This window comes from Copidosoma floridanum, unplaced genomic scaffold (assembly GCF_036245765.1).
Source record: "Copidosoma floridanum isolate Cflo_tuat_1 unplaced genomic scaffold, Cflo_Japanese_pri ptg000029l, whole genome shotgun sequence".
Classification (NCBI taxonomy): Eukaryota; Metazoa; Arthropoda; class Insecta; order Hymenoptera; family Encyrtidae; genus Copidosoma; species Copidosoma floridanum.
Window position 1 is genome coordinate 6604328 of NW_028321906.1, and position 13470 is coordinate 6617797.

General features: G+C 39.0%; 1 protein-coding gene across 1 annotated transcript; it reads left to right on the forward strand.

Annotated features, from left to right (window-relative positions):
- Nucleotides 1-1803: 1803 nt before the first annotated feature.
- LOC106645379 (uncharacterized) lies at nt 1804-11234 on the forward strand. Its single transcript, XM_014361225.2, has 8 exons — nt 1804-1887; nt 2554-2789; nt 3392-3521; nt 3940-4037; nt 7823-8045; nt 9077-9315; nt 9388-9581; nt 10263-11234. The coding sequence occupies exons 2-8, from the start codon at nt 2751-2753 to the stop codon at nt 10696-10698; spliced, it is 1359 nt and encodes a 452-aa protein (XP_014216711.2). The 5' UTR covers nt 1804-1887; nt 2554-2750; the 3' UTR covers nt 10699-11234.
- The last annotated feature ends 2236 nt before the right edge of the window (nt 11235-13470 follow it).

The following is a 13470-nucleotide window of genomic DNA, read 5'->3' on the forward strand; positions in this document are numbered from 1 at the left end:
ACGACGTGGTGCTGATGCATCATCACACGTGCAGGTTATAAAAATGCGCTTGGCCAACTTCCACAGGAGCAAATGACTGCGCCTGCTGTACCTATTCCGATATACCTAGTGAATCGGGATTGGCGCTACCGCCCCTCTGATCTGTGAGTTTGAATTTTCATTGCATGCTTTTTACTTATTATAAGTTTTAACATGCGAGCAAAAGAACTGTCGTTCGTTACATAGCGATAAAGTTTGATGTACAGAGCGCGTAGATATTAGTGGATTTATTAGGCGCACACGTAAATTTGTTCAATGAGAGAGTTGTGTCATAACATGCAGGTCATAATACTCCAAGATCCTGTACTTATATAGGTTTACATAAATACAAATAGCCTTGAGGTAGGGTAACCCTAGGGCTCCCCGAATCGGAAGCTTTCGGAGCTTTGGACACTCGCAATCGAACAAATCTGATTGTTCAAAAATTTCTCCATCTAAATGCTCTACTTGTGCTAAACTACTATTTAGGTATAAGAAGTATATTATGTATAGTCGTACACAAATATATACGAGCTTTACGGAAATGTTAGTTTTCCCGTCATAGCATCCACTGTTTGAAATATTTAGCGCAATTATTACTCATGTACCTCATATGTAATGTGTAATTATATTCACCCAATTCACGTAGACCACGCCCCCATGTTCAATCTTGATGAAATTTTTTTTTAGCTTTGTACCATATTATTACTCATTTAATTTTTTAATTTTTGATTTTAAATAGTCGTTTTAACATTTTGCTGCTAATAATCGAAACACAGAACAATGCTTTAAATGTTTCAGTCAGAAATAAGAATTTACTTTCCCAGGAAATATGATATGTGTAAGGTGAACAAAGAAAAGAAAGATAGCGCCTTCGACTTGCGAAATGGCAATTTTCCGTGTTGATAATGAGCTCGTAATATTTATCGGTAGAGGCAAAAATACTCTCGCGATACTTTTGCCGGGGCAATTATTTTTTATGCACAACCCACGTTCCACCAACACACTGGATAGTGCAGTGCGACTGTTTTCTAAATATTGTTTCAATTTTGCATATTTAACAATTTATCTTACATATACTGCATGAATATCAATCATAATACATTTTTATGTAACCTTAACATTCAAGTAAGTATTATTTTTTATTATTACATATAATATATAATCTCTGTAGAAAAATGACTATCAATGATTACTTCCACGTATAAAATTCTCGAAAATATTTTTACAACTCATTAATTCTATCAGGTAAAAATCGTACATTATTCAAGTAAGTATTATTTTCTATTATTACATAATATTATATTGTCAATAAAAAAAATTATTATCGAAGTATGAATAAAAGTCCGATTTATGATACAATATATTGTAAATTATAACAATTACACTATTTATTATTATGAACTATGTAAAAAATCTATGAAACATAAACTCCTCGGTGCAAGACGCACGCAAACGATGGACACGCATCGTACAGTATATTACAAGGTACATCGGGGGAGAACCGGCGCCGTGCGCGCGATAATGGCATTGTCTTGCAAAGATATATATACATAAAAATATACAAGTTGTTCCAACCAACATACCGATGTATACGTACGTAAGGCAGGTAAATAGGTATATGCAGGCAGGTCTCATTACATGACACAATCCGTGCAAAGCCGCGCCATAGCGAGAGACCGTTCGCCTGCAGCCCAGCCTAGCCACGGCCCGCCTTTATCTACATTTTCCTCCCTCCTATACGCCGCTCTGTTCCCGCGAACCTCCGCAAAAGTTTAGTTGTCGCTCGTTCGTCGACTCAGGAGTTCGCGGATTTATACCTGGTTCGCTGTGATTTTTGCTGCTTGAAGCATTGCCCTTTTTTTGCGAGTACGTATATATCAGATGTATCTGCTTTGGTGATACCGGGTGGAAGCTGTATCGAATGGGGAGTGGACACGAGTTTGGCCCAACATCGGGAGTAAACAATTTGTAATTTGCTATTCACTCCGTGGATTATTGGTCACGCACACTTTTCATCGGTTTTTTTACTCTTACGAGAAAATAATTTTTCGCGTATACCGACCCATGTGACAGAAGTACATAGGAAGTTACCGATTTACGCTGTGCTGAACACATACAATTAATGCCATTTTTTTCATTCCGAGTTTTCTCCCGATTTCTCTTGTGTAATTTCAGTTCATGGATACCTAATTGCTTCCGATTGGACGCGTGTACTTATTATTCTCCTGTAACTATCATTACTCTTATGCCGATTGCATGCGGCGATACAAAATTAATTCCCATCCAAACGAACCGTTCGAGTTGAAAAGAGCATTCCATCGATTTTCTACGTAAAATTAAAAACCTGCTGTTACGGTGAATCGTTTTCATACGCGCGATCAATTCATCCGATCCCCGCAACGAAGCGTCGTTCCGTTACCGATCATCCCCGTTTTGTATACGGCTCCTCGTGCGAGTGGTTTAAAAATAGTGTTACGCTTACATGTTTCATTCCCAACTTTCCACCGCTGGTTGCATCTCCCGTGGATGTAGTGCGGTCGAAGGGAAATTGATGCTCGGAAGGTAGCAGCAACAACCGGAGCCGATCGCTCTAAATGGGAGCAGCAAAAAAAGAGGAGTACAGCCGGTGCCTTCGATTGTTGGAAATCGCACCCAACGAGGCCGTCTTTTGATTGGAGCCTGTGGCTGTATATTTTTTTTGCGCTGCGCACACCTCTCCGTGGCCAATCATGTGGAACCGAAAAGTGTTCATTAGGATTATCGAGCTGGTAAGCGTTACGGCTTGTTTATGTGTATGTTTATGCTCTATATTACCGCGGCCTATATAATCTTGCGTACGTGCGAATCTTACCTGTTTGGAGGATAATTATTGCATGGTAGTTTTATTCTTGAAAAAAAGAGCTGCGGTTTTTAGCGGTTGATTCTTTTATTTTTTTATACGTTAACATTGTTGCCTTTCGTAGATGAAATTTCATTATTTCAATGTGTCGTAGAATCAGGAAAACTTGGATTAAATGTTCATTTTTTATTTTTACGTATGGAGCGTTCTTGAGTAGAAAAAAAATCATAGGTTATTCCTTATAGTGTCTCTAAAGATGCAAATTGGAAGAAAAAGAAGTATGAAAAAACTTTTGAAATTCGTATATTAAAATTTTCATAGAGTGCCGTTTAGAAATCCCGTGGACAGCCAATTAGCATTGCCAGTGTTGTTTTCTTTTGTGCTAAAGCTCAACATAGACTCATCGCGAAATAAAAATAAAAGAGACTCGCTAATGCAACTCGCACCAAAGCCCCCGAAAGTTCATACGTGCGAGCGTCGAGCGCAATACTAGCGACCCTTTTTTTTTTCTCCTTTTCTTTTCGCAATCAGATTCTGTGCATCGCGTGCGTCGTCGCTTTGAGGGTGACGGACGACGAAAGCCGAAGAGTCTTTCATTACCTGCGCAACAGAAGCCGCGAGAGATGGTCCCTCTTGAATAACGTCACATGGGGTACAATTGGTACGTGAGATAAGTATTATTTTTACTTTTACCCTACAAAATATACATCTAATTATCAAAATTGTGCACATTAATCGATCAGCCCATTGATGACATTTATTTATATGCGTCTAGATAAAAAAAATTGCATCTATTCAAAACGTATTGTCACACAAAAGGTGAAACCTGCAACACCTGCTTATCACGTGTGCTCTAAAAAATAAAAGTTCCAATAACCAGTCACACCAGTTCTTGAACTTAGCAACTCTATACCCTCCATTCTCTTGCACGTCACATTGGCAGATTGAAAAAACAAAATCCCCGTGCACATTCCGTAACTCTGAGCTGTAATATACTAACCCCCGTCCAGAAAAAAAAAAAAAAAAAAAAAAAAAAAAATAGCCCAATGTGATATGTCTCTATATGCGCGTGTTCACAGGTGCCGCTCTTGCGACAGCCACCTGCGGTGGCTACACAATCGTAATCGCGGGTCTGCTCATCGCCGCAGCCAGCGGAGAACTCAGAGGCCAGAAGACGGTAATGACGATCGCACACGCGTCCACGAGTATTACACCTGCACCTATGATAACAACAACAATACAGAAAGCCACACGCAAACAGCGTCCCCCTTTTTTTCCCGCGCGATGTAGTAAATATATAATAATATAAACAGGTACATAAATATATTATATGTATGTACATGAGTAACCACTAGAACTTGAGGGAACACAACGACGAGCGCGATTAAATGCCTCTTGATTCATGCCTTCCTGCCCGACCCCGCCTCTCGCCAAGACGATTATGTCATGTTGCCGCGACGGTGATGCAGCTCTTCGATCGCGTGCGTGCGAGTGTCTTTTCCGCGGGATGATTTTTTAAATCTTTTTCACTCGTTTCCGCGTGTGGGATAGCAAATCAATTTGAGGTCAAAGAGGGGCTTATCCTCGGATGGGCATTCCAGTGCAGAGGCTTGATCCAGTTTGCCGATACACCTTGAAAAATTACGTAATTGTACCGATGGATCGGTAACACGAGAGCCGAGGGTGTATACATCAATTTGTTTATTGATACGAGCTGCGAGATAATGGACATTAAATCCATAATAGCTCGTCACTCGTGCGATTTAATTCGTTTTCTTGTGTATGTCCACTTGTTACGCTAACGCTGCCCATCAATAACAGAGCGTTCCCTCGAGAGTTGACAGCGAAATGCAAATCATTCGTCTGTGATTTACGCGCAGCACGTGCGTCAACTGAGAATTTTCTCGGCGCAACAGCCGCGTTTGTTGTCGTACTTATTGTTACGGACGCTTTTTGCGCAATCCGCGGCGCTAAGTGCGCTTTTCCTTTTTTAACGTGGAAAATGTTAAATTTTCACAAAAAAAAAAACAACAACAAGGACTCCTGTGTGCACGGCTTGTTTATGCGAAAAGTGAAATCATACGGATACACACGTGGAAAAGTCACTCAAATGGAATTCAGACGATTGATATCTCGTGCGCATAATCACCCCACTGGACTCTGTTTCTATTTTAAATCTATTTTGCAACTACTTGCCGCGTAACTGTTCAAAACCCCGTGTATAGATCGTAATTTTTTTTCTTTCCGTATTTGCTTTTTGCTTCAAGTTTCATTGGAATTGAGTGTTTTAATTTTGGCGTACAAACCGACGGAGAGAGTTGAGCTCTGATGAATTTGCTCTGATTTTGCGTTGCACAACGAGATTCAATGCACAAAAATGGCCTTCCTCCGCACGTACGTGTACGTACAAAATTTTATACAAGACCAAGCAAACGACTTTCGAATTATCATACTCCTATGTGTTACACAATGATATAAAATGTAAGTCAGTAGAGTTGAAACTTGCCATTACGTATTGAGTAATGATGTATACATCGCAAAATATATTCGTGTGAAAACAAACATTTGTATTCTCGTGCACAAAAGTCGTCCCTCGAAATTCCTGGTTCGCGTCGTAAACGCACGTACAACCAACCCACAGCCTATTCCGGCTACATGTAAACAAGAGTGACGCTATTAAACGTCCTCGTAAACAACAGGTCTCATGTACAGAAAGTGAAAAAAAGAATAAAAAGGAATAAAATTAATTATCCGTGACACAAGTGCGATGTATAGAAAGAACCGTGCGTAAACTATTCGCATTATGCACAGACATGAGAGAGCCGGGACGCGAAAATGGGTCGCTCTCGCCCGCAGCATCCTAAGCGTGAGAACTCGCGCGACGTAACTCCTCGTCCTCGCGCAACTCCTGTACATTGTATGCACGTGTATATATATACGTGTACGCATGTGTACATATGCGAATTAGCGTTGTCCCGACATTGAGATACGCAAGGTCGCGAATCCTTTTTTTTTTTTACGCCCCACCCTCCTTTCCTCCTCTTCAGTGTTTTTGTCACGAAAAAATGTTTTCACTCGCAACAGTATACGCGTGTAGTTCAATTTGTATCGCGAAGGTGACTCGTGACCGCGCTTTTCTCTTTTTTTTTTTTTTTTTCTTCTCTCCTCTGCTGTATACGCCCAATAGCTCAACTAGGCGTGTACTGCCACCCATACACTCGTAAAAAAAAATAAAATGTGGCACGCAGCAGAGCGTGTGTGTGCGCCATGGGTCCGGTCGTACCTCGTACATGTGTAATATGCATGTACACCCATATTACGTGCCCATATACGCGCGCATGCAAGGAGTTTTGCGGCGCTACTATTTTAATGACTCATAAACTGGGCCTCGATTATTATTCTCCTTAGAGCCGATCACGCCCGACTCTTGGTCTGCCCCTCGCTCTCTCTTTCCTGCCTTGTGGTATACCCACAATATAATACGGCTCGAAGGACTCGCGCGCGCGTGTGTGTGTGTGTGTTTTCTCGCGGTCTTGCGCTAGAGTACGAAATAATTCGAAGGAGGTTGAAAATTCCGTGCGAGCATTCGAGTGTTGTATGTTTTCGGCGACGAGCTAAAATAATAACAAAAGAGACAAGAGCCGTTCGGACTGACCAGCTATGACTGATTTTTGGTTAAATATCGCGTTTACTGTCGTTTATGGATGGAGGAGCTTTTTTTATTTTTCTTTTTTTTTTTTTTTTCGTGGGTCCATGAAAACCTTTATGTTTCAAACATGGTCTGAAACAAATGGAAACAGTGAGCCTAAAAAGTAATAAAGGTCAGCTATAGCTGTAAGACAAAATGTTTAATTTTATCCAATTGTACATTCTGGAGTGCCTTTTCATGATTGCCGATACGTTATGATTGATTTTTAACAGACTTGTGAAAATACCGTGTATAGGTACGCACTTTTCTTTGTGCTCATGAATAGTATTAAATTACCGCAGAAAATTACTAGTGTCTACTAATCACATGTTACATTTTTTACTACTTTTTTTTCAGTATGGAACGTATATCTTCTTGTTAGATTGCAGCTTAATCAATATATTCGTAAAGTTACTCTTTTTTAGTCATTATATTAAAGACGAATTTCAGTAACTCTTGAAAAGAAAATTACGTCTCTTATGACCTGTGATAATATATTATTTTGTCGTCGATATTTGGTATCTTATTTTGGCTCGCTGTAGGAACAATTTTGTCACTAGAGACGAAACTTAGTAGTTATACGGCAAGTAGAAATAATGACGAGATGTTTATAACATTTTACATGAAATAAGATTAAGTAATGTCCTAACAGTATTCTTTTGTACAATGGAAAGGAATAACAGTGAAATGATAGCCGCAGCTTGAGTTAAGAAAAAAACGAGAGAAACAAAGAAAAAGTTAAAAGATAAGCAAAGACTACACAAAATTTTCTAGATTAGCTCTCACCATACAAATACACCAGACTTTCAAGTAAGAAGAGTTTGAAAATATAGTAATGGTAGCAAAATTGAAAGAAAAGAAAAAAGTGAAGTGATAGAAATGAGGAGAATACTGCAGAGGGTAATACGTTGCAGCGTATATATAAATTGGCACAGAATACGACATGCCTTGTGAGGAGAGAAAAATGTATAAAATAACAGGGGAAATGAAAAAAGCGAACCAGGAACAATGAGTCCAATAAAGTTGTAAATACAAATATTGAAAATATAACTCAGTATTGCAACCTCTGACACAATACTAATCAAAATACAGATGAATAGTAACTTGCTACTAATAGTTTGACTAACCTCCTATAGCAATACACAACTACTTTGAATGATTAGTTTTCCAAGGTTACACAAAATTTTCATACATTTAATTTATAGTGTATAAACTGATGAAAACCTTAATTGCGTGATATCGAAGACCATTCTGATTTTATGATTCTTTTGAAGGAAAAATTCCTACTCGGCCTGGGCATCGTTCTGTTCGCCATCGTGGGAACGCTGTCGCTGTTCTCGGTCGACGATGTGCCGAACGATCTCGTCGACAATGCCATAATCTTCGGCTCTCTGTGCATCATAACGGCCATCGTGTTCATTGTCGACTTCCTGATGAGCCCCGTGGTTGGCAAGAAAAAACACGATGGCACCCAAACGCTGTCCAGCAAGGAACAAGGTCGGTTTTAATTATTCGACTCTGCCTCGCGAGGAACGATCGCTTTTTTTTGTTTCACTCCATGTGTTTTACGTATACTCTTATACTTTGCGTTTTTATTGTACTGTAGGTGTGTTTATCGAAATTATTCAATTGGCATTACCGCGTTGTAAGTTGGTGAACATGTAACCTTTGATTGTCATTAAAGAATTGTTTACGCCTCAAAATTTATGTTTTGGTTGTTGAAAATATACATGTGCCTTCCCTATCTTGTTCTGGAAAACAATCTCATATTTTTTTTTCCTAATTTGACATTTATTTTATCAAGTGGCCTCCAATTAATTTGATTTTTGTAACAACACACTGAATTATCACTACTTGCACGCTTATCAAATTAAAAACACCAACAGCACCCGTGACAAGAAAGCATGCACCAGAAAGTTGTAGTGATTTGTTTCATGTCACTGTTTTATTTTTAGAAATACAATGATATACAATCCTCATCAATAAAGGACCAATTTTTTTCATGTCTCACAAAAAGTTTCAATTTAAAAACAAACAGAAAAGTTCTACGGAGTACTAACAGATATTGTGCGCTCACATGAGCTTATTCGGTAACAAAACGCAGTTTAGAATGCTGAGTACGTATAGTGATAAACAAATAAAAAAAACGGGTATTATCGTTGCACGTGACTAACAAACCGTTTGCAAAAACCATTTGAAAGTGAATACGAGGTCTTAAAAAAAAATTACAGCTATTATATGGCATCTTGATAACAGTTAATGCTGTACGAGGGACTAATAAATAACAGTTTCCCAGTATTTAGCGATGATTCATTGCATCGCAGAAAACACAAAAGAGTTCCTTCCTTAAAATCGCACCGATGCTTCACACTGTTTTTTTCATCACCGCACGCTTTTAGATGCAATGAACCCTGAAAAATCATCGCCGTACATGAAAAAAAAAAAAAAAAAAATATCGAAAAAATCTAACGGGGAAACGAGCGCTCAGTGTAGCACACAGATATCGGGGATTGGCTTTCTGTTCGCAGCCAAGCAGTACGTGACGACGACGACAATGACGGTAAACGAGAAGGAGCCTCCCGCGCCCAAAGCCGTAACGACCTGGATGTCACCGACGCCCGAAATGACGGAGAAACGCAACAGCGCGAACAACGACTCGGCGCCCGAGGACGACGACCGGGAGAACAGGCTTGAGAGAGCCGAGAGGCAGATGCGCGAGTACGCCCAGAACATCGAGAACGGCAGGGGGGCCCGAGGAAAGCAAGCCGTGAGGGGTCTTTTTTTTTTTCATTCGCACACACGGTCCTTGGGTATGATCATTTTGTTTTGCAATCGGTAGCGGGACGAAGCGACGCGGAAGGTGAACGGGTACTACCGGGCCGACGACGTTTACCAGAGGCCCATGGACGAAGTCGACGACGCGCCGCCCTTTCCGACCCACATGGGTGAGATCTTTCCGAAAGTCGTCAACCCTGGCGTCAAGATAATGCGGGTCGAGCGCGATGACGAGCATCGGGGCTACGACAACTACAGGCAAGTCTCAGTGGGTCCAACAACTGGTGGTTTCTAGTGTTGAGTGCTTTTGTTGGTGGGCTGGTGGTGTTTTTTTGTTTTTCTAACTCGTACCCTTTGAAAAAAAATGGCTATACTAATCTGCTGCTTTTGCTTTTACGCTTGGACGCTGGAGAGTCTGGTAGAAAGCACTTTTAGACGCGCCCTCGAGTGCTCCGTCGTTTCTTGAGTTTCAGAGGAAACGTCACTTAATTTTCGCGCACCAAACACTACTCTGTGCCTATGTGAAATGGTCACTCGATTACTGTCATGTACTCCAACACAAATAAATGTATACATTGTTTTTTTCAATAAACGCCACACAATGCGTCAAGGCGTCCTTGGCCTTTCTCAGTTTTTTTCGTGCACCAATTTTTTTTCTCTCACGTGAATGAGACACACGATTGGTTGTAAAAAAAAAAATAAAAAAACAAAGAGTGTGTAACGGGACGTTCCCGATAAAAAAGGCCCAGCAAAGCAGGTCCGTTCCGTCCTTGAGCACGCACACTCGGTTTTTTCCACAAACTCCAATCATTCATTTGAACATACACGAGAGCACCGTAAAAAATCAAATAAATGAATAAGGTAAAGCGTCGCCTTCTACCTGACTTCTTTCCGTAACGTTTGCCGCCAATGCGGGGATCATGCGCTGACTGGTTGCAGGTATTCCGATTCAAGTCAGTATGACAACGTGCCGACGCGAATGCGCGGCTCTACCTCTTCCCCAGGAATCTTAAAGAGGCAGCGAGACGCGTTCTTCGGCGATCAGCGTCGTTCGCGCGACTATCGGCATCATCCGGTCGCGACGGAAGACGAACGCCTTCGACAACAGCAGCGCAATCGGTCGCACCCAGGTACGACAGCCACCCCACGGGACGAGATCGAGATGCTGGAGGAGTATTTCGACGGGCTGAGGATGTCGACGAGGAGTACGAATCGCGCTACCCAAACTACCGACGCTAAGAAGACGATGGTGCCTGGTGGGGTGGTCTCGGAGGTCACGACGACCGCGGCACCGATCTCACCGAACGATCCGGGCTTCGTGCGGCACACGGCGAGCAATTGGCCACACAGTTTGAAACCTAACACGCCGACCTGATGACAATGTGCCTGAGATCGGAGTGTTGGACGATGTCGATACGTGTGCCTTGCGGTAGTATTCCATGGATATGGATTTTCATCACCTTTTTTTTTCTTATTTTAAATTAGGTTTTGTCTCTGAAGGTAGTGATGTAAAGGCCGTAAGGTTTGCTCACTCGACAACTCGGTTTTTTTTTTTCTTCTTACCTCTGATTTCCGCCACGTTTGTTTAATGTTATGCTGTAGAAGATTAGTTAGACATTCAAAGTGGAGGTGGAGAAACAGGCTATCCCGACAGCTACTGTGACTAGTCGAAAATTTTTATGCATATTAACTATATATTCGCGTGAGCACACCTTACGTTCTCTACATTATGATTCAAGCCATCTTTTTTTTTTTATTTTTCGTAATTTGTATACCAATCCAAAATTAGTACGGAGTGTGTTATTGCATTGGTTTTGTAAATATATCATGTGTTCTGTAATTACCAATCTTTTTTTTTTACATGTATAACAAATTGTTAATAATTCAATAAAATATCTTAAAGAATCGAGAAGTTAATGAGTCTTATGTTAAGCATGACGTGAGCCGTTTCGATGCTAATACTTCAGAAAAAAGGAACATATTATAAGGAGTATTTTAATATCAAAAAGAAATAAAAATTTCCTTAGACTGATTGTAACGTGTATTTTCCCATTCATCCAATTTTTTGTCAAGTAAATTTTATATTGTATTGTCATTAAACACACATGCAAGAGCAAATCTTTTAGTAAATATGTAACTTTAACTACTTAACTGTCAAATCTAATTACTTATTTGTTATATCATAGAATTTCCTCTAATCCATATGTTAGTATCTTCTATTCAATTTTCAAATGCTTCAATTTTACCGTTGAAACTACTCAACAAGGATTTAAGCTGACGTTTTTAAAACTTTCAAAATCATTTTTGGTTTTATGATTCATTTTTGTTTTTTTTCTTAATTCTTGTTATCGGTGCTCTAACAGTTTTAATTAATATGTCTTCACTTTGACGACCGTGTTTCGCATCTTCAATAAAGTCCAAGAACTTTGAAATTTTGGTGTATGTTGCCGGTATACTATCGCATTTGATGTATGATATACTCACGATTCTAATAACTGTTTTTTCCAACATTAAGGGTCCACCACTATCACCCTGAAAACATAAATATTTGAATATTTGCTAACCAAAAAATTTTCATAAAATTAGCTTTCAATAATATGTTGGGTTTTTTAGTTGGGGGTCGCGTTTCACATATTTATTCAATAGTAAAATCCCATACAGTATTATGTCTGTCAAGAAATTATTTTTAAATTTTAATAATAAAAAAAAAATCTTGAATCAAACTGCATCGTAATAAGTGTCCCAGAAGCGGATTTATAGCGGTTGTATGTTGAAAAAAAAAATTGAAAGTAAACCAAAAACCCGCAAGAGAAAAATCACATTGTCTCTTCTGCATGGAAATCGTACCCGATTCAGAATAAGAGTGGAAAATTTTATTCGGGAGACAATCTGTAGAAGCACTTTCACTTTTTAAAAACAGAAAAAAAGTAGTTTTAAAAAATTTGTTACGTACATCGCAAACACCTTGACTGCCTTTATTTTTCAATTCTTCGGTCATTCCACATAATAAACCTCGATACATGTGTTTGTTACACTTTCTTTGATGGACAATTCTTACAGTTGCTTGTTTTAATATTCCAGGATAGTTTGCCACCTCCCAAGTTTCGTTACCGAGATATTTGACAGCATCTGCACCGAAACCTAATACTTTTGTAATATTCATTTCTTTCGGGCAAAGATGCCATATCAATATTTGAAGAGTTAATGACATCAAATTTTGTTTTGAGCTGGAAAAAAATCATATAGTCATGTATTATTAACAAATATAAATAATCCTCAGAAGTAATCATTCAGTTGATATTAATGAAGTAAATGCGTTTTTTTTCAATCATTTATGCCAGTGCTTTATAACAAGAAATATTAATAGCTCATTCGAAGATTTTCATAAGATACACTAAAGGTAAAATCATTTAGAGTAAGTTATAAGAATTGAAGAAAAAAATTATTTTTCTATTGGAGTTCAACACATAAACTTTTGTCCCTGAACAATATCTATGTACCAATAGAGGTTCTAAAGAATCTTACTGCAGAGTTCAATTAATCTTTTTCTCGCTTATATTTTCCTTACTTATACTTTATTATATTTTATACCATTCCATGTGAGAATTAAAAAATTTAGCGCCCAAGAAAAAGTTGTGAGTTCAGTACTCCTCAATGACGAATATTATTTATTTATTTTCTTTAATATACCTCGGAGCTTATTTAGTAACATTTGGATATTTACTGCATCCTTGGTAGGATAAATAGTATTCGCCATGTATGAGAGCGCCATTTAGCCGGAGCCTACTTTACGGTACCTCGGGCCGCAAAATAGCCCCAGTGGCGATGGCGCTTTTGCGTTAAGCTTTCTGCTATTAAGTAACTCATGATTCATATTCAAGAACTAAAGTCATGACACAAAGTCATTTATGATTTTTTGTAAAGATATATGCATGATTTGTTCAAGTATTAATTATGTACTTACTTTCAAGACAGCTATGTCATTTAAAATTTTTTGCTCCTCTTTGTACTTTGCGTGCAGATAAACTTTGTCTACACGTATTTTGTGATTAAAATTTTTAACGTCCTCTGTCCCTGACAAAGTATGGTTCGTCTTTGTAAATATAAGAATCATAGACTTTTTCATTCGCTAAAAAGCAATGAGCTG

Excerpts from the sequence above, each read along its gene's own strand:
- LOC106645379 (XM_014361225.2), top strand. The coding sequence starts at position 2,751 with ATGTGGAACCGAAAAGTGTTCATTAGGATTATCGAGCTG. Across the intron at positions 2,790-3,391 it reads TCATTAGGATTATCGAGCTG|ATTCTGTGCATCGCGTGCGT; the intron begins GTAAGCGTTACG and ends TTTCGCAATCAG. Across the intron at positions 3,522-3,939 it reads CGTCACATGGGGTACAATTG|GTGCCGCTCTTGCGACAGCC; the intron begins GTACGTGAGATA and ends GCGTGTTCACAG.